The sequence below is a fragment of the Sus scrofa genome, chromosome 7 (genome assembly GCF_054392235.1).
Source record: "Sus scrofa isolate SSC_HxYL_T2T_F1_AM1 chromosome 7, Sscrofa_HxYL_maternal_Yorkshire_Landrace_v2.0, whole genome shotgun sequence".
Classification (NCBI taxonomy): Eukaryota; Metazoa; Chordata; class Mammalia; order Artiodactyla; family Suidae; genus Sus; species Sus scrofa.
The window spans coordinates 109,015,772-109,040,500 of record NC_139389.1 but is presented as its reverse complement, the minus strand read 5'-3'; the positions used below and the strand labels follow the sequence as shown (position 1 = coordinate 109,040,500).

Here is a 24,729-nt window from a genome sequence, read left to right as displayed (position 1 = left end):
AATCAACCTTTTCTTTTACGGTTTTTACATTCTTTCATCTTATTTAGGAACTCTACCCGGAGGTTATACACATCTTTCTCATTTTCTTTCTAATACTTCTGTAGTTTAAAAAAGAATTTAGACTTTGATCCACATAGTCTCATGAAGGATATGAAGTAGAAATCTAAAATTCTTTTCAAATCGATAGCCAAACTTATCATTATAATAAGCAAGGTAGACATCAAATGGTTATGTGGTTTGCCCAATTCATACTGATATTAACTGATGAAATCAGGACTCAAACCCTAGGAGAATGACTCCACAATGATTTGGCCTTCTAATGCAATTTCCCTTTTCCCATATATTTGAAATACCAGCTTTAAAATATACCAAATTGCCCTAAATATATAAATCTATTTATGGACTTTCTATTCTGCTTCAATGATCTATTTGTCTTATCTTACACTATCTTGCAATCATTTAAAACATCTCATCTGATCATGTTATCCACACTGATTTTTTTTTGGCTGCACCATGGCACATGGAAGTTTCTGGGCCAGGAATCGAATCTGAGCCACAGCTGTGACCTACGCCACAGCTGTGGCAATGCCGGATCCTTAACCCACTGGGCCATGGTGGGAACTTCACACCCTAATTAAAATTTTGTTAACTCCCTAATTGACCTCAGGACCAAGTCCAAACCCTTCAGCATGTCATATAGGGCCCCCTCCTCCGTCTCCTACCTCTGGAGTCTCAGACGTGCATGTGGACTCCTTCCCCCATGTCCTAGTTATAAAAACCTTCTGACAGTCATCTAAATAGGCAAAGCACATTTACTCTATGTAATATCCATCCTCCATGCTTTTATTTATATGCTTTATATGCCTCATTTTCTTTACCTCATTTACTGGGCAAGAACCTATTTAAAGATTAATTCAAACATAACTACCTCTATTTTTTCTTCCCTCCCCATCCCAACCAAGCAGAAAGAAACCATTCTGGGAGTTCTGTGGCTCATCAGTAACAAACTCAACTAGTATCCATGAGGATGTGGGTTCAATCCCTGGCCCTACTCAGTAGATTTAGGATCCAGCGTTGCCATAAGCTTCAGTGTAGGTAGCACAGCTTGGATCTAATATTGCTGTTGCTGGTGGTGCAGGACGGCAGCTGCAGCTCCGATGTGACTTCTAGCCTGGGAACCTCCATATGCCTCGGCTGTGACCCTAAAAATACAAAAAAAAAAAAAAAAAAAAAAAAGGAAAAGAAAGATGCAACAAATTTTGAAATGATAAAAATATATCATTTTCAACACAATATTAAAAAGTGGGTGTATTTAACCATACTCAGCTCATTCAGAGCAAATGGGTGAGTGGAAGAACTCATGCTATGGCATGATTAATGAGTTAGCAAAGGAGAAAGTTGGTCCACAGGAGGCAGAGGAACTTTGTCTTTTAAGGATTAGAACCGAGGGGCTCCATAATCATCGGGCATCCGCTCAATGTTGTACCTGATTAGGACAAAAAATTAACACTGGTAAGAAAGGTGGGTCCAGAACTTACCAAAAACCCATCTTTTACTGATTATAGCACTCTCACGTCTTGTTGTGAATCCTTTTTGTCAGTGGGAACATTTTAAAAGAATATCATAATGAATGATTTACAGCAAAATTCTGACTCCATTATCTTTACTCTTCAAAGTCAGAAAGTTAAGAAGCTGGGAAGCCAGGCACTGAGTCAGGGAAGCCCAACCCCTTCACTCATATTCTTCTTGTTATATGTGTTCATCCCAGGCTGAAAAGCTGCACAAGAATAGTCTGAGGACTGACACAGGACCATCCAAGAAAGATAAAAAGCAGCTTAAAAAAATCCTGTGTGTGTGTATAAACTTCTAGTTACCCAGATCAGGCAGTAATCACATGAACTAGGGTTTTTAAGAAAAGATATTTCTGGCCAAAAAGCTTAGCTTGATTTAAATTACTGCTTTGTATTTAAAGTCACACAGCTCTCTGTTCCTTCTAGTGATCTTATTGTAACAGTGTATATGTCTGCCTTATTTCTAAATCCTAGTTTTATCTTTTGCCCTTGTTCTTACTACTTTGTCTCATTTCTTCAAATAGAACTATGTAAACATTTCATAGGACAATCTCTTTTAAATCCTTCTATAACTGGACTTCATTTTTAATTGATATCAACTATATACTTTTAATCACTTCCCTAAGAGAAAATGCTCACCTATGGTTAGAAATGTACATGATGGGAACTCCAGGGATCTTCCGGATTCTTCGTTTAAGGTCCCGGTCAACTGTGGCCACAATGTAACACTTGTGCTGTAACAAGAGACACAGATTGAGTGTTCACATAGAGCTCACTGAGGGATGCTGGCTAGTCTGAGGAATTATTCATTTTCCCAGTAAATAGGAAAGGAAAAGGTAAACAATCTCCTGTGATCTAGGAGCTCATATTTATAAAATATAACAAGTTGCCTGGGCTGAATGTTGTTCTAAAAATCTTGAGGGAGAGGAGACAGAAAAACTATTTTATCTTTTTCTTTTTCTTTTTTGTCTTTTTAGGGCTGCACGGGCGGCATATGGAGGTTCTCAGGCTAAGGGTCTAATCAGAACTGTAGCCGCTGGCCTACACCACAGCCACGTCTGAGACCTACACCACCGCTCACGGTAATGCCAGATCCTTAACCCACTGAGCAAGGCCAGGGATTGAACCCACATCCTCATGGTTCCTAGTCAGATTCGGTTCTCCTGTGCCATGACAGGAACTCCTAGAAAAACTATTTTAAAACTGCAAATTGCTCTTTGTCTCATACGTGGAAAGGATTTTCACATCTGGGACAGACAATTCCTTGGCTTGGGAAAATGCCCTTAGAGACTTTAGGCAAAGGTAGAGTAAGCACCTTAGATCAGAGGGCACAGCTTCTGCCTTTTGCAGGATCTCTGGGGCTTGGGCCTACTCTGAGGCCTCCTAGTGGTGTAGGCAGCCTAACATTGGCCCTGAAGCCAAAATAGGAAGATCTCCAGGGCAAGTTTGAGTCAAATGGCTCTGAAAGCACCAACATTTAGCTACCAGTTGGAAACTAATTTGTATTGTACTCAACTTCCATAGCACCCAAATCTCTCACTGAGTTTTACAGAGCTGCAGATTGGTGTCAGCCATGCTATGGGAAATTAAGGGAAATGCTGGCCCCACCCATGGGATGATGTGGCTAAAGGGATGGCAATGTGATAAGCAGGTGAGGATGATTATTCTCACAGAAAGAGGCTCTTCTAAGGGCAATCGGTAGCAGAAGTTCTTGTGGTGTTTCACAAGGAAGCCGGAACAGAAGAATCAAAAACTTACTTATCTAGGGTATGTGTGGGACAACACTCTGGAAGGCTCAGATGTGACTGAAAAATACTTCTGGGTTAGGCATGGCAGAGAGGAACAAAATCCCTCCATAGGGAGTAAATGGAAATGGAATCTTATTTTAGATTGACAGGGAGGTGGAATCTGATATATTACTATGTCTATACTCATTCATTTAAACAATTTTATAGAGAACATTTCTGGAATAAAGAATCACTAAGTACTCCAATTACACACCTAATAAATCCAGGTACCAGGATCTGAAACATCTGCTGCCTAAACCCATAATCTTTTCATTATGGTTATAGTATACATTTCTAATCCACTTTCTCAAATAAACAGAACTTCCTATGAAGAGATTCTATATACAATTTTTTTTTATCATTTGTATTTCTACATGAAATTTCAGGAAATAATCTTTTTTTTTTTTTTTTTTTTTTTTAAAGCACAAAGTAAATATTAAAAAATGAGGTTACCTGGGTTACTCTTTGTACTAAGCAGTCATCTGCATAGGTTCCTTTGTGTGTGCAGGGTAATCGTTCAAATCTTGGATCCTTGGCAATCCTATTTGGTTATAAAAATGGATTAATGAAAACAATCCGGCAACTGGATCACTTTACAGTCTCAATCAATGAAATAAAAGTAACTATCTAGTGGCAATTTTAAGACACTCCTCTCCTGAAGCTTATCTTCTAATTGGAAAAACAATTTATAGAGAAAGGTTAAAAATTAAAGCTTACTCGCTGACAGCTGGTGAGCTTTATATCATGTATTCCTCACAAAACTCTGAATTACTGTATTTCCATTTTAGAGATGAAGAAACAGATTCAGAGCAATTGATTAATTTGTTGAATGATGCACAGATGGGTAAAGTCAGGATTCAAAGCCAAATCACTTTTAACCTAACCGTTTCATTTTTAGGAAGTTGTCTTACACAAACATACAAGAATATGGGCACGAGGATGATTGCTACAACACAGCTTATAATCGTGGCAAATTGGAGATAATCTGAATATCCATCAGCAAGGCAAAAGTTAAATACATTTTTGTGCCCTATCCATTAAAAAAGTGAGGTAGAGCTGTATGTACCAACTTGGAAGAACATGTAATAAATTGTTAAATAAACAAAGCAGATCATATATGATATATCATGATATGATTCAATTAAGAAAATACAAATCTCATTCTCTTTCTCTAGATTTGCATTTGTTCAGAAAAAAAGTCTGGAAAAATATACAGTAACTATACTAACCCTTACCACTTGTCATTCTCAGGGTAAGGGAATGAATAGAGTGTGACCATGGAGGAGAACTTTTACTTTTTATTGCATGTATATATTTACATAGTTTGCCATAAATAAATCAAACATGCACTACTTTCATACAAAATTTAAAAAGCAAAACCTCAATCTGTGATTCCCAGAGTCATGTTCTTTCTATTACACAATGACAATGAGTCAGAATGAATAAAAACACAGGGCAGCACATACATACCAAATGCAATAAAAAATGTTCTATATTGCAATGGTTCAGAGCTAGGTCAGTGTGGGTTGGGTATATTTAGAAAAAAACTATGTGGAGATAAGGTAAAATGAAGATGAAAGAATGTTCTAAGCAAAATGAAAGGAGGCACATTCCAAACAGGGCACCAAGCATCTGTGAAATGGTTTGGTGGTGTTCAGGGAAGAGTGAGCACTCGCTTCCGGTGGTAGGGTGTTTGTGCAGGAGGGATGGAAAGGCAGCTTGAGGATGGACTAGGAAGAGTCTCCAGAGCTGGGCTGAGGTGTGTGATTTCTGTGACATAGGGGATAGGAGGCAAAAAAAGATCTCTTGGCGACTGAGTGACACGAGCAAAGCTCTGTCTTAGAAAGACTAAGTGGCTGTGGCGAGCCGGATACTCTAGAGGCCAGACTGGCTACTGAGAAACTAGAAAGGCAATTGTCTAGGCTCTTTGGGTTGGTTATTCCCCTCACTCCTGAAACTGTCAACTTCCTTCCATCAACTCTTCCTAGAAACATACCAACATGCTCTAGTATCTTCCCCATCATAAGAAAGGAAAAGAAAATCCTTCTTTTTACTTACTATTCCACTCCTCACCAACCCCCACAGCTGGCATCCCATTTCTTTGCTTCTCTTTACAGCCAAACTTGGTGCTTCCACTTGGTGCCTCTATTTTCTCCCCTCCCACCCTTTATTTTTATTATTATTTTAAAAATAACTGTCTCTTTCCCCTTTTATTTGAAGTATTTCAAGTCCACGAAAAAGTGTAAGGAATGATGAATACCCTGTACCAACCATCTAATTAAAGAAATACAATGTTACGAACAAAAATGAAGCCCTCCCCCCATCCTAATCTCTTTTTACTTCCCCACAAGTAATTATTATCCTAAATTTGGGTTTTATCAGACCCACACACATTTTATTACACACATACGATTACATTATGTATACACCTGTAAACAATGTAGTATTAGTTTGCATGTTTTTAAACCTTAAACGGTATGCTCCACGTATGCTTGTTTGCTCTTGTTTTGTTTCCTTGTTTTTGAGATATATGCACACTGACGACCAAAACGCTACCCCACTCGCTGTCATCCTGTATAGTATTTTATTTGTGAACACTCCACAGTTTACCCATTATCTTCCGAATGGATCTTTTGGCTGCATGCAATTTTTTGCTACTATCTACATAAGAAAATTTCAATACTGGACTCCAGTATATGTATGTGAGCATCTTGGTGGTAAGTCCTTTCTTTTTTACCAGAACCTACAGTATGAAATTCATTTTACTTAAGCACACACACACACATATATGCACACCTATATAAAAGTGGAGAAAGTTCTGTGACATAATACTCGGCCTTTGCTACACGCAATGCACAGAAATTTTCTAGTTTATTCTGTCTTATTAAAAAAAATAATACTGATTGGGAGCTCCCCGGTGGTCTAGTGTTTAGGACTTGGTGCCGTCACTACTCTGGCCCTGGTTCAATCCCTGGTTGTGACCCGTTGTATTGATTTTGCAGTCTATAGGTTTTTGATATCCAGGTTGAAAGATGCAGTGTCATAAGGGTATGAACAACCTTACTTTCACCAGATATTATTGCCAAATTACACTCCAATATGACTGTCCAATTTATATCCTTAGCAGTTGATTATGAGAATTCCCATTGCTCCACAGCCTCAACTATTATTGGCATTGTTGAACAGACTTTAATCTTGTCAATCTGCTGGGTATGAAATATTTTATTGTGAATTTAAGGATTCGGTCTTTTTCTTATAAATTTGTAGTTTTTTATGTTTTGAAAATGAACCCTTTATTAATTATATGTGTTACTAATATCTTCTCACTTTCTGTGGCTTGTCTTTTCACTTTGTTTTTGGTGTCTTTTGCTATACAGAACTGTAATTTCAAAATAGTCAAATTAATTAGTTTTCCATTACAGTTTAGACTTAAGAAATCCTTACCTACCCTATAATCATTAAGATATTCTTTATATTTTCTCTAAGGGTTCAGATACTTAATCCACCTGGAATTTATTTTTTTGTGAAAATAAGATAAAGATTTTTATTCAATTTTATTTTAATAGTTTATCACTTTCCAAACAATTCTACCTTTCTTCTATATTAGGCTCCCAGTTTTCTTTTGCCTTAAAAAAATTAGCCTTATTAGGTATGAAATATAATAAAATTTACTGATTATAAATGTAAATTTTTTTTAGTGTATTTATTTATTTTACTTTATTTTCCCACTGTACAGCAAGGGGATCAAGTTATCCTTACAAGTATACATTTTTTTTCCCCACCCTTTGTTCTGTTGCAACATGAGTATCTAGACATAGTTCTCAATGCTACTCAGCAGGATCTCCTTGTAAATCTATTCTAAATTGTGTCTGATATAAATGTAAAATTTGATGAATTTTGACAAATTTACATATCCATGCCACTACCTCCATAATCAATAGAGAATATCTCTGTCACTACAAAAAGCTCCCCGTGTCTCTTTGCAGTTAATCCCCCTTTCCTACCCTCAGCTCCAGGAATCACTGATCTATATTCTACTACTATTATTTTGTCTTTTCTTGAAGTTCATACAAATGGAATCACATCTGGAGCAGTGGAAATGTTTCATTTCATGATTATGATGGTGGTTCCAAGACTGTATACATTTGCCAAACCCATCAAATTATATGATTAAACTTGGTCAATCTTATAGATTGTAAATGATACTTCTGTAAATGCAACTAACACACACACCTATCCACAGGCATACCCTGCACTTTTAATGGGTCTTTTACTCATGTGTGATTTTATAATATCATGCATTGATCATTTGGAAATTACTGATTCACTGAGTTACACAGATATTCCAAATATTGACACATTTTATTACACAACATTAAAAAAACCATATTCGGAGTTCCCGTCGTAGCTCAGTGATTAACAAATCCGACTAGGAAGCATGAGGTTGCAGGTTCAATCCCTGGTCTCACTCAGTGGGTTAAGGATCTGGCGTTGATGTGGCTCTGGCATAGGCCAGTGGCTACAGCTCCGATTAGACCCCTAGCCTGGGAACCTCTATATGCCACGGGTGCAGCCCTAGAAAAGGCAAAAAGACAAAAAATAAATAGATAAACAAACAAACAAACAAACAAACAAACAAACCATATTCATTAATATCTTCACTGGTCTCAATAGAAAGGTCATTAGAATTGGGAATGTGATAATGATTTTCCAAAATGCTATTTTTTCACATGAAAGCTCAATTTTTATCATTGATAACTAAGAGTAAGTTGTTTTCCTTGAAGTGACTGGTTCACTGCATTAATTTTTGAGAAAATACCTACTAAATACCAAAGTCTGAAAAATCAATGTTTGTCAGTCGTTCTTCACATAAAAATATTTCATGAAAAAGCAGCTGGTTCAGCTCACAACTCAAGCACACAATGCTTTTCACTGAGACAACTTTCATCCTTTGGTATGCGGCAGAAGTGCTTTTTTCTTCTTTCTGCTCTACTGAGATATAATTGAGATACAGCGCTGTGTAAACTTATGGTGTGTAACATAATGATTTGACTTAACACACATGCTGAAATGACCACAGTAAGGTTAGTGAGCATCCATCAGCAGAGATGCTTTATGTGAGCTTCACATTTCACCACAAGGAATCCTGATGTGTACTCCAGGACTGAGATTTAACAACCTGACTGCTCTACTAAGGATAGTCTTAAGTGACTGTAGCATTTTTTTTTTAACTGCCAGGGAATTGTAGTGAAGAATGTCAAGACTACCAGGATTACTTGGCCCATTGCCTTGATTTTGAAGAAGGCACTGGCATTTTTGCCCTCAGTACAAATGTCAGCACTGTGACAAAGACAACATCTTGGTATCATCATGAAAACAATTTTGTAAACTCCCTGCAAAGCTCTCTGGGACTCCCGGAGTTGGGAGGGTTCCATGAACCACACTTCAGGAATCAATATTGTGAACTCAAGGGTACTTTCTAGGGTAAACTTAAAACTCATAATGTGAATCCTTCAAGTGTGAGATTCCAAAGGAGATAACTAGATAACAAACTAACAGAAAGATACTTTTTTTTTTTCTTTTTCTTTTTGTTTTTTTATGGCCACATTGGCAGCATTTGGAAGTTCCCAGGCCAGGGATCAAACCTGAGCCAAAGCTATGACCTATGCCATAGCTGTGACAATGCCAGATCACTAACCCACTGTGCTGGGCCAGGGATCAAACCCACATGCCAGAGACAATGCTGGCTCCTCAACATGCTACGCCACAGCAGGAACTCTCCAGAAAAACACTTTCTAACTGAAAGTTAGAACTTAAAAGGAAGCCCAACAGACCGATAATGACTTAAGTAACTCAGTTCAAAAAGCTTCAGCTTAAAAACCTCAAAATATCAAATGTTTGCCTTCTTAATAATAAACACTTAACTAGTTTTGTACGAATTTTTTTAAAACTAACCAGGCAAGGAATCTTCGGACAGAGCAAGGAATCTTTGGACAGAGCAAACAGATGAAGGAGGGTCAAAAGAATATTCAGTATGCCAGTCTAGAATAAATATAGACCAGCTTTTTCTTACCTTAGAGCCACTCGATACTTCTGCCCCAATTTCTCAATTTCAGCCATTACACAGTCAGTTATACACGGGATACCTGACAGGAAAAAAAAAATAGTAATAGAACTTAATAAAGGAACTAATTTTACTCTCTCTGCATTATATCCTGTTGAGAGTCTTTAAAAGACCCATAAGACTTCTGGAATGCAGTGAACAATAGGACCTAGAGAAAAATAAAATCCTTATTTATAAAGAAATTAGGGAACCGTTCCAATCCCACATCACAGATTCCATAAAGTATCTATCATAAACATATCTGGGGAAAAAACTAAACTGGATCTCTGTCGTTTTTTATATATAAAAATAAATCCTAGATGGAAAAAAATTTAAATGTGAACCAAAAGAAACCATCAGAGAATGTAAATTTGATTACATTAAAACACGAAACTTCTGTTTGAAACTATCAAACAAAAAGTCATATTAAAAAAGAAAATAGGAGTTCCCGTTGTGGCGCAGTGGACTAGGAACCATGAGGTTGTGGGTTCAATCCCTGGCTTCGCTCAGTGGGTTAAGGATCCAGTGTTGCCGTGAGCTGTGGTGTAGGTCACAGATGTGGCTCAGATCCCAAGTTGCTGTGGCTCTGGTGTAGGCCAGTGGCTACAGCTCCGATTCGACCCCTAGCCTGGGAACCTCCCTATGCCACGGGAAGCGGCTAGAAAAAAGGCAAAAAGACAAAAAATAAATAAATAAATAAATAAACTGGGAAAAATATTTCTACACATTTACCAAAGGGTTAATTTTCTTCTTCTTCTTTTTTTTTTTTTTTTTGGCTTTTTAGGGCTGCACCTGTGGCATATGGAAGTTCCCAGGCTAGGGGTGGAATCAGAGCTACAGCTACCAGCCTAAGCTGCAGCCACAGCAATGTGGGATCCGTGCTGTGTCTGCCACCTACACCACAGCTCATGGCAACGCTGGATCTTTAACGCACTGAGCGAGGCCAGGGAATGAACTCGCAATCTTGTGGTTCCTAGTCAGATTTGTTTCCGCTGCACCATGACAGGAACTCCCAGGGCTAATTTTTTTCTTTTTTTGCTTTTGTAGTCATTCCCAGGCACAGGATTGAATCCATGCCACAGCAGTGACAACGCTGGATCTTTAACCCTTAGGCCACCAGGAAACTCCAAAAAGGCTAATTTTCTTAATAAACAAAGAGCTTTATAATAATAGCTTGGAATTATGTGTTATTTGCCAGACACTGTGCTAAGCACTTTACGAGGATTACCTTGTTTAATCTTCAGAACAATTCCTATCAGGTAGTCCTGTTATTATTCTCATTTTATAAATGAGGAACCTGAGGCACAATGAAGTACCTAGACAGCATATGGTGAAGCCAAAGAATGAACTGAGGTTGTCAGGCTACAGAGTGGGTTCTTAACCACCATGCCACGTTTCAGTTCATAAATGAAGGTATACAAATGGTCAATCAACATAAAAATACTCGATTTTACTCCTAATTAAAGATATAAATGGAACAAAATTTCATTTTCTACCTACCACTGTGGCAAAAATTAAACAGATGAAAATACCCAATATTGAAGAAATAGATATCCTCACACTAAGTTAGCAGGTGTATAAATTCATATAACTATTTGAGGGAAATCTCACAATACCTATTAAAATAAAAAAAAATGTACTCCCTTAATATTGCAATACAGCTTCTAGAAAATGTATCCAAAGAAATATTCTACCCTAACACAGAGACACATAAGATATTCACTACAGTCGCTGTTTTAAATAGGGTAAAAACTGGAAATAATCCAAATGTCTAGTCTTTAAAAATGACAGACTATCATTTTTTAAATGTAACCTACAAAAAAAGGAATAAGGTTCATGTATATAAACTGGCACAGAAAAATGTTCAAGAGTATTTGTTCGATGTAAAAAGCAAGGAGAAATGGATAACTAGATGGAATGTTATTTGGTGACAGAAAGAAATGATATACTAATACATGCTTTAACATGGATGAGCCTTGAGAACATTATGCTAAATGAAAGAGGACTAAATACATATGATCTCATTTTAATGAAATGTCCAAAATAGGTTAATCTACAGAGAGAGAAAGCAAATTTATGGTTGCCTGTGTGAGGGGGGGGAATGAGAAGGGTTGAGGGATGATGGCTAAGGAATTCAGTTTCTTTTCAGGTAATGAAAATGTTTTAAAATTGAGTATGAATCATCTATTTTAAATGAGTGGATTACATGCTACGTGACTCATATCTTAAAGCTGTTTTTTAAAAAGCATGAAGAGGAGTTCCTGTCATGGTGCAGCGGAAACAAATCCGACTAGCATCCATGAGGATGTGGGTTCAATCCCTGGCCTCACTCAGTGGGTTAAGGATCCAGCTGTGACCAAGCTATTGTGTAGGGTGTAGATGCACCTCAAATCTGGCGTTGCTGTGGCTGTGGCTGTGACATAGGCTGGCAGCTGCAGCTCTGATTCAATTTCTTTTTCTTTTCTTTTCTTTTTTTTGTCTTTTTGCCTTTTCTAGGGCCGCTCCTGCGGCATATGGAGGTTCCCAGCTAGGGGTCTAATTGGAGCTGTAGCTACCAGCCTACACCAGAGCCACAGCAACGCAGGATCTGAGCTGAGTCTGCAACCTATACCACAGCTCACGACAACGCTAGATCCTTAACCCACTGAGCAAGGCCAGGGATCAAACCTGCAACCTCATGGTTCCTAGTCGGATTTGTTAACCACTGAGACACGACAGGAACTCCTCTGATTCGATTTCTAACCTGGGTACTTCTATATGCCTCAGGTGTGGTCCTAAAAAAAGAAAGAAACCACCCCTTGCTCAGGAAAGGCATTATAGGCAACTTTCATTTTCTTTATGCTAGATTTTTTTTTTTTTTTACAAGTACATTAACACTCTTGAAAGCAGAGTTAAGAAAACTTACATTAAAATACAATGCCCAGAAGAAAAAGCAGTTGTAAAATAGAGGAAAGGAGTCAGGAAGAGCAGACAGCCACGGAATTAGAGGGTAATAGGTGCCTTAAAATGATCAATTTCAGAGCCATGTAGCCCTGAAACAAGGGCTTGCATCTGGAGCAGGCAAACAGGAAGCAGGCCTAGGAAGATCACTACAAAGAACAAGGAAGAGGTATCCTGGGCAGAAAGGAAAGCTGATGGGTTGCTAACTACCCTCCATTGTTGGAGTATCAGATGGAAATGAAAGGGACAAGAAGCTATGAAAAGCTCAAAGGGGCACCGCCAAGGCAAGAGGAAGATAAAGGCCTTTTTTATGAATAAAGGCAAGTGAAAAAAATTTGAATAAGCAGAGCTTAAAACAGTAAAGGATCTCCTAGGTACCTGAATTTGTACTATGCTCCAATGTTTCTTCTACCTTTGCTTTGAGGTATTAGGTTACATAGGAAGTGGTATTTTCCTTAATAAGTTTGTTTTTCTTTTATTTTTTTTCTTTTTTCTATTTTGGCTATATCTGGGGCATGTGGAAGTTCGTGGGCCAGGGATTGCACCAGGTCATAGCAGCAACCCAGGCTGCATTGTATCCTTAACTACATTGTATCCTTAACCTGCTGTGCCACAGAGAGTGTGGCACAGAGTGAGAGCATTCAGCTGTATGCATTACAGCTGCACTTTAAGATATCCATACCTAGAGAAAGCTTAACTATGGGACTGAAGTTATCCTAAACAACTACCATTTAGATAATAGCAGTAGAGCTTTATTTTTATCTATCTATCCATCTATCTATCTATCTGTCTGTCTGTCTATCTATCTATCTATCTATCTGTCTATCTACCTACCTATTTCTATCTATCTATCTATCTATCTGTCTATCTACCTACCTATTTCTATCTATCTATCTATCTATCTGTCTATCTACCTACCTATTTCTATCTATCTATCTGTCTGTCTGTCTGTCTGTCTGTCTATCTATCTATCTATCTATCTATCTGTCTGTCTGTCTGTCTATCTATCTATCTACCTACCTATCTATTTATTTGCTTTTTAAGGCTGCACCCGTGGCATACGGAAGTTCCCAGGCTAGGGGTCGAATTGGAGCAGTAGCTTCTGGCCTACGCCACAGCCACAGCAATGCCAGATCCCAGCCATGTCTTTGACCTACGCTGCAGCTTGTGCCAATGCTGGATCCCTTAACCCACTGAAAGAGACCAGGGATTGAACCTGCATCCTCATGGATACTAGTAGGGTACTTAACCTGCTGAGCCACAACAGAAACTCCAATAGCAGTGGAGCTCTAGGACAGGGAAACAATTCACCTCCAAGGGCCATGCTTGAACTCTCCATTCGTTTCATTTATAAATAAGTAATTTCATTTATAAATAAATAAGTATTCCAGGAGAAGCAGTTAAGAAAATTATAGGAAACAGCATGGGAATGCAAAAAGCCTACCAGGATTAGTGTCTTCCCTCACACAGACCACCCTAGTCCACTCTTACAGGCATGGTAGTGGTCCAGCTTCAGACTACTCTTTATCATTTCTAAGAGGATTAAAAATACTAAAGTATTACATGTACAGAGCTTTAAAAAAAATATGAACAGGTTTATATAAAAAAAACAACCATCCTGGGACCTTTCCCCACCTCAACAATTCTGATCCTTAGAGATGACTACTTTAATCCATTGGCTGTTTTTCTCACTTGCTGGCTACCTTCATAACTTGATATAATCAACATATGCAGTTACTTTATTTATTTATTTATTTATTTTTGTCTTTTTAGGACCCTACCCTCGGAATATGGAGGTTCTCAGACTAGGGGTCTAATTGGAGCTGTACCCGCTGGCCTACACAACAGCCACAGCCATGCCAAATCTGAGCCACGTCTGTGACCTATACCACAGCTCACATCAGTGCCATATCCTTAACTCACTGAGTGAGGCCAGGGATCGAACCTGCATCCTCATGAACACCAGATCCCTTTCCGCTGAGCCATGATGGGAACTCCTACGCAGTTACTTTTTATATTTATTAATTTTAGGCATTTAAAGATATCCCTTATCTTCCCATCTTGCTAATATTAATAAATCAATAAGCAATATTTATATTGCTATCACTCTGTAAATGTTTATTATATAGTATCTTTTAAATATTAAAGGAGGTGCAAGTTTTTTCCTTTGATTTCCACAATTTATTCTTTATGGCAAAGTTTAAGTCTAATTTTCATTTGCACCTTTAACTAGATGACTGTAAAATATATGACGATAAATTCACCACAAAATGCAATAGATCTCACCATTAGGAATTGATTCCCTTGCACGTGGCCTAAATTTTCTTTTTCCTTCTCATGGTAGGAAGAGAAGATCATTTGAAGGAGGGGACACCCAAACACCCAAAGAAAATCTATTAATGGTAAACTACATATCTAGGTGAAAGCAAACTACCTCAGGTCCTTTGTGGTACAAATAAACACCAAACTGAATAAACTTAGGAATAGCTGACCATCATCATTTTTGGTTCTGTGATTGTAAATGGTAAAACATCTTATTTAGCCTTTCCACACTGGAGCAGAATGAGAATACTTCCTCCTTAATAATATATATAGTGAGAAATGAAATAAATGTTCATTTATCCAGAATTTAAAAATCCAAAATACTGAAGTTCCCATCGTGGCGCAGCGGTTAACGAATCCGACTAGGAACCATGAGGTTACAGGTTCGGTCCCTGCCCTTGCTCAGTGGGTTAACGATCCGGTGTTGCCGTGAGCTGCGGTGTAGGTTGCAGACGCGGCTCGGATCTGGCATTGCTGTGGCCCTACAGCTCCGATTCGACCCCTAGCCTGGAAACATCCATATGCCGCGGGAGCGGCCCAAGAAATAGCTAAAAAGACAAATAAATAAATAAATAAATAAAATAAAATTAAAATTAAAATCCAAAATACTAAAACAGAAAATTCCCCACCTATCTTCTAAATTGACATCTATAATGACAGTCAAATCATGGCAAGTGTTTTCTGAACTGTGAAAGTTAATTACTCCAAGTCAAGTTTGCATTATATTTCAATTCACTGAAAATGGTCATTGCTATGGTGAGCAAATTAAACGCCCAGCAATTTGTTTAACTACAACCTCACTGCCCTCTTTTCATGTACTTAGATAAGTATAATTATTCTGTACAAATATTACAGAAAAGGAAAAGCATGATACTCACACTTGGCATATAGACAGTCCATCATTGACTGCACTAAGTCCAGTTTGGCTTTAATGGAAAAGTTGATAAAGTTGGTATCAACCAGGATGTGGTAAGGTGGGCCCAGCTGTGTATTATATTGGAAGAATAGGCAGGAAGGGTGTTGGGGGCTGAAGGAAAAAAGAAACAAAACATAAAGTAAGTCTGTACTAATACTAGGCTATAAATAAGAAAAGAAGTCTCTGCTTGGAACAGTATGCTACTTTTTCCTTGTTCATTGGAAATAAGTCCTAATAAATCCTGATGATATATCCACCAATCTAGGGCAAAATGAGAAAAATAACAAAAATATGATGAGGTTTCATGAAGTCAAATGTATTTATTTAAAAGGAATGGCTTTATTCTGAAAATATGCCCTTAATACTTTCTGGGGAGACATTCTCTCTTTGATGAAATGCTGGTACGTTTAAACAATGGTAATTATTTCTTTTGAAAGATTCTCCGCAAAGAAAAAAATGATCCTAGATTCAATCTCCAGGATTTTAGGGAAAACTTCACTGTTTCATGAAATCCAAAAACCTTCAAACCATTAGAATTGGTATATGCTCATCAAAATCATATGAGCATCATTTGCATAGTTGTGCCAGACTTAACAAATGACTGAGAAAATCAGTTCAGTGAAAGTCTGAATTTCTAAGAGGTCTATAGTTTTAGAATCTTCTAATTTTAGAAAACGTGAAATTTTTGATTACTCACACTTCTCTTTCCTTGAGTGCACTGGGATCTTTCTTTTCTTTCTTTTTCGGTTTTAATCTATCCTTTTCTTTACTAGGAGAAAAAAATTTCAATGCACGAGAGAAGGAAAAAACTAACAGTTATAATCTCATCAAAATTAAGTTTCTTTTTTTTGTCTACAAAGGAAATCATACTTTGTGACTTCAATATTATTAATATCAGCAAACACTTTCTGAGCACAAATAACTGTGTGGTAAGAAGCCTGGAATTAACACAATTAATTAGTAAAACATAGTTAAATTTTAAAATGGTTAGCTAGTAATCCATAAGAATTATTAATTGTTAAGTAAATGTTGGTTATATTATTACTTCTTTCTTGGTCAGAAGCTCTCATATCAAGGATCAAAATCCACTTCCAAGCAGTGGGTAAAAAGTCTGATAGTTATCTTCTGATGACTCAGATGTTTCAATGGCAGGGGGGAAAGGGTTCCCCAACATGCCTCTTATAAAAGGCTAAAATATGACAACACACACACAAAATTTAACCTTAATTACTAATAAAATATTATTAGTGGGGTAAATTTCCTTAAAATTACATAATAAATATAAAGGCTAAGAATACAATTTAATAACTCTAAAGGCTCTAATGAAAATTCCTTTCTTTTGAGGCTCTTAAACACAAGTCCAGTCCTTATTTAATAACTCTATCCATTCTTCACTGAAGCAGGCAAGCTGTTTAGATTCCCCTTATAATAGGGAATATCATTCTACTCTTCCATAGCCATTCTACTTTTTTCTTCCATAGCCATAAATCTTTTTTTTTTTTTTGGGTCTTTTTTTGTCTTGTTGTTGTTGTTGTTGCTATTTCTTGGGCCGCTCCCGCAGCATATGGAGGTTCCCAGGCGAGGGGTCCAATCGGAGCTGTAGCCACCGGCCTACGCCAGAGCCACAGCAACGCGGGATCCGAGCCGCGTCTGCAACCTACACCACAGCTCACGGCAACGCCGGATCGTTAACCCACTGAGCAAGGGCAGGGACCGAACCCGCAACCTCACGGTTCCTAGTCGGATTCGTTAACCACTGCGCCACAACAGGAACTCCTTTTTTTTTTTTTTTTGGTCTTTTTTTGTCTTGTTGTTGTTGTTGCTATCATAAATCTTCTTAGAAGATTTATAAAATGGAGACATCTAGGAGTCTTCCTATTTTTTCCTTCGAAAATACTTGAGTGTCAGGTGCTGGCTGCACAAGAAAACTGTGGTTTCTGACCTCACGGTCTTTCAACAATCATACGACATCTTTTTCCTTGGGAGTATAAGTGCAACAGCAAGAACATAAGGATAATCCTACCACCTCACAGAATTGTTAGAAGGCTTAAATGTGACATGGCAGATACAGTATATAAAACCTGTCGCACAAATTGAACACTTAAAGAGATGCTGAATTCTCATCCCATTCACCACATACTTTATACTTTACTACTTTACGTTATATAAATCCAAGACGCAATAATATTAAAAATACACACAAATAACAACAAAAACTTTGACTACTTATCCCCTGGTGACGCCTATATCTCTGGGCAGTCTACGAACGCAGTTGATTCCAGACACTCACAGTCTCTGATCTCTGAGACTAAGCATTCGCTTCATGATAGCATACTTCCGTGTTTTCTTTTGCTTCCCCTTGAAAGAAAAATTTTAGCGTTAAAAGAGTTGAAAATACATTGCATCTTTGTGAATCCTTTTCTTTTGTCCACTCTCTTCTTCCCTCAAATACCCAGCTCCCCTTACTTACTCTACCTGCCCCAACCCAGCGCTCTCCCCTGTCGCTGGAGCATAAAAAAACACCATTCCGAGCAGTCTAAGATCAGAATGAAAATAAGCAAGAGAAATGTGGTGGAAATTTGACCAAGGACTACTCCCTCAATCTCCGTCCCAAACGTGGTCCGACGATTTCCCTTCTCTCACCATGTTCACGCCGCACTTTAGTTTCTTTTGGAATCACCTGCGGCGCGACAGTTTTGCGTCACCCAATACTGCTTCCGGCAAAGGATAGCCCGGAAGCGGAAGCCACTTTGGGGAACGGAAAAGCCCGAAGCCGGTTCCCAGCTGCGGCCGGGATTTGTATTGAAGTCTCTTGCGGAGAGGGTCGCGGGCTGGATATCTGCGGGTTCTGCCTCCACCTACCGGGGTGGCAGAGCTGGGACCTCGCCGTGCTGCACCCACCTGCTCCGGTAACGTTTCTCTCCTCTTATCACTCCAGCACAGGGCAGAGCCCAGAGGATTTGCCTGCACCAGAGTTCCAGAGAGAGGGAGGACAAGGGTAAGGGGGACGGAATTCTGGGTTGCCCAATAGTTTGGGGAAACCCATTATCCTTATCTTTCAGTGCTGGGGCCCCAGGTCTCTATCATGCTCCTCGGAGGCTCTGATATCTACTTGGTTCTCCCAGCCGTCATGATGCTTCGTGCAACCAGGTGGACAATTCTCATGCTTCTCGCCGAGTGAATACCGTGTATTCGTCCCTGTGAGGCGAGAGATGGTGTAGCATATGAAGGCCTTCTTTAGACACTCTCTGGAAAATTAAGGCGTAAACTTGAATGTGTTACTCGTTACCGAGCCAGGAAAACGTTGGGAAGTACTTAACACTTAGTGTGCAGCCTTGGTGTGTCATCCTTAATGGAAAAGGGAGAGTTTTTGAGAACAGGAAAGGGGAGATAGTCCGTTGAGTATCTGCTATGTAGTTGATGGTTCTTAACCTTTTGGAGCTCCAAGGACGATTATTTAATAAATGGGTACACATACATTTGTCTTACAGTTGTGAGACTCGTGGACTCTGAAGCCCATCTGTGGACCCTCTACATGTCTGTGGACTTCAAGAACCCCTATCTTGTGTACTGTATTTGGCACTTTAATTATATTACCTGCTTTGACTTTCACAATAACGCAAAACCCTGATTTTACAAATGGTGAGATTGAACCTCGGACTTTGTTCAGGAAAGTCTGTTTGATTCCAAAGCATGTACTTTTCTTATTGCGCAAAGCTGTCCTAGTATTTGAAATCCAAAAAGGCTGTGAGGTTGAAAAAAAAAAAAAAAAAGCTGACCATTGCACCATAATCCTTACCGTGAACCATAGTGTATTAACATGAACTTTGGAGTCTGACTGATGGGGTTAAAATCCTCTTCTGTCTCTTACTAGCCATTGGGTGATTTTATCTCTGCTTCAGTTCTTTATCTGTAAAATGGAGGAAATCATGATAATATTTGTCTTACAGGTGTATAGTAAGGACTAAGTTTGTTAAAATATGAAGTCCCTAGAAGAGTACTCACCACAAGTAAACCTTATTAAAGTTGTTTTCTATTACAGTTGTGTGTCTTCTGTCAGAGTATATCAATTGTATTTTAATATAGTTGCTCTCTTTTTGAACTTGAATCTGTTGATAGCCTCAAGAACCTTATTACGCTTTCATTTCTTGAAAAGCTCAATTGCAGGGTGATTTCTTATGGCAATTTGAGTAGAGACAGTTTTTCTCTTCCTTCTCTTTTTTGCTTTGAGGTATGCATGCATTTAGATAGCGTTTAGGGCACATATCTGGCTTTGTAGGCTGTGAGTTTTTGATATTGAAATAGTTTTATTAAGGAAGCATCTGCAGATACCGTATGTGCCTCCTTCTTTACCCCATTTGTGGTCACTAGAAGTTCCTAATCTTATGGGAACAGCCTGTCTGCCAAGCCAACATGATAGTTACCACTCTTTTTGATGCACTAGAAGCGCCTGGTGATTAGGCAATAAGCTTCTAAAGTAAACATGATTGGTGTGTTTATTTAAAACATTTACAGACTAATTAGTATTATATATAGGTTCAGAAGGGAAAATTGCATATAATTAAACAGTAATTTGCATTTAAATTCAGACATTGACAGGAAAACACTCTCTTGGTAATGTGTACCCTGAATTTTGGAATCCATGAACAATAACATTAAAAAAAAAAACACAAAAACAAGCAGTGTGTAATGTCTATTCTGAGACTTTTCTGATTTCCTTGTTAATACTCCATAGGGAGCTCAATTGTATAGGATCACTATGAGGGATAAGAACATACTTAGAAAAATATGCTTTTGTGGCATTGTAATTTTGATTGGAGATTCTTATGGTCTAAGATTGAAGAACTTCAGTATTCTATAGCGTGTTTTGATGGTGATGGGAGGGGGAGATGGTGTTGCTTTGTGTTGGATGGAAACAGAAAGTAATTGCTTTTGATTACATACTTGTGAGAAAAAGAAATGATTTTAGTCCTTCTCAGCAGTCAAGAGGGTTGTTTTGTATTTTTCTGCCGTCTTGAAGAGAAAGAATTGCTCAGGGCATTCGACCCACAGTTTGAGCACATAATTGGGCTTGGACTTCATTCCGTTCACTAATTGGTCTAACCTACTAATGTAAGTTGGTAACAGATTTCTTTATAAAATCTTGGATGATGAAAGGTTCCTTAAAGAACATCTCGTGTTTGAATGTTAGAAAGTTAAAGCTAGATTCACTTTTGTGGCCATTCAGTGAGAAAAAAATTAATTCACATTTTCTTCCTTTTTTCCAGTTAGTTTTTACACTTATTTTTATATCTCGTGTGATATGAGTTTTTCCTCCACAAATGTTAGGTGCTGTTAGTTATTTTTCAGTTAGCTTGACTCCTTCCCAAAGGTGGTATGTATACAACGTGCCTTGCTCCTAAGGTATTGGTATTGGATACCTCAGAAGTATATTACCACTGCATGTTCCTTCATTCAGAAGTCATTTACTGGGAGCCCATTCTGCCCCAGGCAATGTGCTGGTTACTCTTCAATAGTTAAGGTCTGGAGTTTCCACTGTGGCTTGGTGGTAACGAACCTGACTGGTATCCATGAGAACGTGGGTTCAGTCCCTGGCCTCGATCAGTGAGTTAAGCATACGGCGTTGCTGTGAGCTGTGGTGTAGGTTGCAGACGCAGCTCAGATCCAGTGTTGCTGTTGCTGTTGCTGTGGTGTAGGCTGGCAGCTGTAGCTCTGATTGGACCCCAGCTTGGGAACTTCCATATGCTGCAGGTGAGGCTCTAGAAAAGGTGAAGCCCTGTGGGTTTGTGAACAGGTAAATTACAGTAGGTGGTTGAACGAGGTAATGTGAATTGAAATATTTTAGGGGAATTACTCTACCTGTTCATCTTTCTGGAAGTGGTCCAGGTCAGAGTACTATTGTGTAATATTTATTTAGCACTGTAACATACCATATAACAGATCATATTTTATGACCTTAATGGATTCTGGTGTAACATTTTACCATTTAAATGACTTTAGCCCTAAAATAGTTTAGGGGTAAATCTCAGTTATCTTTGGCCTCTTTCTTCCCTTCCTTCCTTTCTTTCCTTTAAGGTTTCATGACAGTTTAGCCTTCACTAATATTCTTTTGTATGGTAGTTTTCAAAGTTTTGAGGTTGTTTAACCTTATTGCAGTGGTTGTGTGTGTGTGTGTGTGTGTGTGTGTGTGTGTGAGAGAGTGCCTGAGGCCCTGGTATGGGATATGTCACCATGATGTCCTCTTGGTGGGACTCTTGAAGTCTGTCCTACAAACTGTGGTTTAATAGAGGAAGATGAATATTCATTTATTATTCGAAACCAAAAAGTTATGGTAGATATATATTTTGTCATTTAGCCTGCATTGAACAGTACCATATTATATTATTATTATTATTTTCTTCTTAGAGCTGCCCTTGTGGCATATGGAAGTTCCCAGGCTAGGGGTCGAATCAGAGCAGTAGCCACTGGCCTATGCCACAAACAGAGCAATGGGGGATCCGAGCCATGTCTGCAACCTACACTACAGCTTACAGCAATGCCAGATCCTTAACCCACTGAGCGAGGCCAGGGGTAGAACCCATGTCTTCATGGATACTAGTTGGGTTCATTACTGCTGAGCCACAATGGGAACTCCAGTACCATATTTTTTTAATATGAATTTTTATTACCTTGAATGTTGAGAAATTTGTACCATGTTTTTCAGAGCTTGTAGCCAAAGCATTCATTTCAGTGCAATTTGCATGGTGTGTTGAGATGCTAATTGTCAACATCTGTTCGTTGTATTTTTTTAATAGTGACACAATAGTTTTTAAGATTGAATGGTTTAGTATATTTACTCAGCTAACGGTCTTGAGGTCCCTTCCTTCTTAGATACTCTGAGATCTTATACAGTGTTCTGGTGTAGTTTCTACTTTCTCTTCCCGATGCATATCCTTCTGTTTTTATCCTTTGACAAACTGAGTAAATATACTAAATATATACTACTTATAATGTTTATATACTAAATATAATTTTAGTATATAAGTATACTAAATATATGCTACTTACATTACTTTTATAAGCTCCTGTGTCCACCCCAAGAACTTTGACAAAGCAAGAGAAAATCCAGGTGCTAGTAAAAGTAATTGTGTAGTAAAAGTTGCCTTTACGTTTTAAAGCTCCTCATTTGCTAGCGCACTGTGGATATAAAGTGCAGAGGCTTCTTTTGGTTGATCGCTCCTCCCCTCTACCCCCAGCATCTATTTTCTCCTTCCTCCTAACAGATTTTCTTCCACGTATACACTCTCTTTCTTTGTGGCCATGTGCTTTAGGGGAAGCCAAATATCCGCAGGCCAACGGATGGGCCTGGTTGGCTAAGAATAATTCCGTCCATCTTTACCAGTCACTGATTTAGGAAAGGGAATGTAATTCATTTTGGTCAATGAAGTGAGAGGCTAAGTATGCTGTGGGCTTCTGGAAAAGTTCTTCCTCATGCTTTCATTGTGTATTCTATTCATTATTCTTTTCAGAAATCAGGTAAGGATATAATCAAATAATATACAACATACATTTTCTGTAGTGTCCCTTTTTTCTAATCCAGAGATCCAGCTCAGGTTATTTTAAACCCCTCTCTTATCCACTTAGGGAAGTTTAACTTCAAGGATCCCCTTGGTGTATGTGGTGAAGCTATTAGGAAGAGAAAAGAGTTAAAACCTCCCAAGTGTGGAAATTCCTGTTGTGGCTACTGACTAGTATCCATGAGGACATGGGTTCGATCTCTGGCCTCACTCAGTGGGTTAAGGATCTGGTGTTGCCAGTGAGCTGTGGTGTAGGTTGCAGACATGGCTTGGATCCTGTGTTGCTATGGCTGTGGCAAGGCCAGCAGATGCAGCTCTGATTTGACGCCTCGCCTGGGAACCTGCATATGCCAGGGGTGCAGCCATAAAAAGACAAAAAACCAAACCAAAACAAAAAAAACCTCCCAAGTGTGATCTCATTTTTCATGTCTTGATGAAGAAGGAAACCTAGCTGGACTGCATAAACTGTTTATAGTAAGGAATTGAAAAGGACTTGAAAAAAAGTCTTAACCAAGCATCACCTGAATCGGGGCAGTGACTTGGCAGAGATGGTCAGAATCTAAGGGGGAATGAGAATGTAAAGTGGGAAAACATATGTGATTTTTTTTAAAACAAATTTTATTTTGGAATCATTTTAGGTTTATAGAAAAGATATAAAATAGTTCAGCGAGTTCCTGTATACCTTTCACTCAAATCTCTCTTTAATGTCTTGCATAACTGTGGTACATTTTGTCATATCTAAGAAATAAACATTGGTATGACACTTGTAACTGAACTACAGACTTTTTTTGGACTTCACAAAATTTTCCACTGATATCCTTTTTCCGTTCCAGGACACTGCATTGCATCTAGATCATGTGTAATACTGATAAGTAGATTGGGGTTTCTGATGAGCTTTGCATGCTTCTCTGCCATGTATGTGGTCCATTAATCCCCTCTGACCAGTGCTGAGGAGAGAAAGTCATTGACCATGAGGATAAATAGTACCACATAGGCAGTGTTTTGTAGCCCTTGATTCCCAAAGCACTGTTAACTCAGTGGAAGAGTTGGCTTTGCTCCCAGGAGGGTGGTATGAAGTTTCCTGAGACTTCTTAAGAGCTGATCCTGATGGAAGTTCCATTCCTTGGCTCTGCTAGCATCATGTGCTCACCTCATAGATTTTACTACATGGAATTATCACCAAATGTTTCACTTGTCTGTCTTCTTTACTAAGTTGTATGCTTCTAAGGATCAGAGACTATCTTAACTCATTCTGGACTCCTAAGGCTCCCACATATTGCTTGGCATGTAATAGATTCCTAATACACAAATTAATAATTCCTTGTTTGGAACATTGGTTCTTAGGTTAACAGAAGTTTTCTTTTGAATACTGTTAAGTATTGAGTTTCTCCTTCAGATTGAGCCATTTTAAATTGCCATTTCTGTGGTTGAGTTTTTCTGCCCAGAATCTTAAACAAAGAACTATATAAAATACTTATTTAATGTTGCTCTTTCTTCTGATTATATAATTTATTTTCCTTAAAAACTAGGGGTA

General features: G+C 38.4%; 2 protein-coding genes across 40 annotated transcripts in view; one reads left to right on the top strand and one right to left on the bottom strand.

The window, feature by feature from the left end:
* Positions 1-1,257: 1,257 nt before the first annotated feature.
* FCF1 (FCF1 rRNA-processing protein) lies at positions 1,258-18,331 on the bottom strand. 7 transcript variants are annotated; one of them, XM_021099529.2, is made up of 8 exons: positions 18,110-18,331; positions 17,930-17,997; positions 16,337-16,408; positions 15,602-15,750; positions 9,432-9,504; positions 3,812-3,899; positions 2,211-2,305; positions 1,258-1,486 (listed from the first exon to the last, which is right to left on the bottom strand). In XM_021099529.2, exons 2-8 carry the CDS (start codon positions 17,962-17,964, stop codon positions 1,438-1,440), a joined length of 561 nt encoding a protein of 186 aa, XP_020955188.1. In that variant the 5' UTR covers positions 17,965-17,997; positions 18,110-18,331; the 3' UTR covers positions 1,258-1,437. The 7 variants fall into 7 exon arrangements, with proteins under 7 accessions (XP_020955188.1, XP_084825930.1, XP_005656473.1 ...); XM_084969804.1 differs by having other exon boundaries at positions 17,841-17,997; positions 18,115-18,331; XM_005656416.4 differs by having other exon boundaries at positions 18,115-18,331.
* Positions 18,332-18,380: 49 nt separating this feature from the next.
* Positions 18,381-24,729, top strand: part of AREL1 (apoptosis resistant E3 ubiquitin protein ligase 1) — a 47,435-nt gene continuing 41,086 nt past the window's right edge. For 17 of the 33 annotated variants that reach the window (XM_084969703.1, XM_084969707.1, XM_021099523.2 and 14 more), the window contains exon 1: positions 18,381-18,548. The gene's annotated coding sequence lies outside the window, so the exon portion shown is untranslated. Of the gene's footprint in view, positions 18,638-24,729 lie in introns of all 33 variants that reach the window. The other 16 variants (XM_084969702.1, XM_084969698.1, XM_084969714.1 and 13 more) reach the window with 1 other exon arrangement.

What these genes read in the sequence shown, in the direction of transcription:
- FCF1 (XM_005656416.4), bottom strand. Translation starts at nt 18,165, where the DNA reads ATGGTGTTTTTTTATGCTCCAGCGACAGGGGAGAGCGCTGGGTTGGGG. An exon ending in GCACTCAAGGAAAGAGAAGT is followed by an intron (nt 15,751 to 16,336) that starts GTGAGTAATCAA and finishes TTTTTCCTTCAG; the next exon opens with CCCCCAACACCCTTCCTGCC. An exon ending in GGACTGTCTATATGCCAAGT is followed by an intron (nt 9,505 to 15,601) that starts GTGAGTATCATG and finishes TTTTCCTGTCAG; the next exon opens with GTATCCCGTGTATAACTGAC.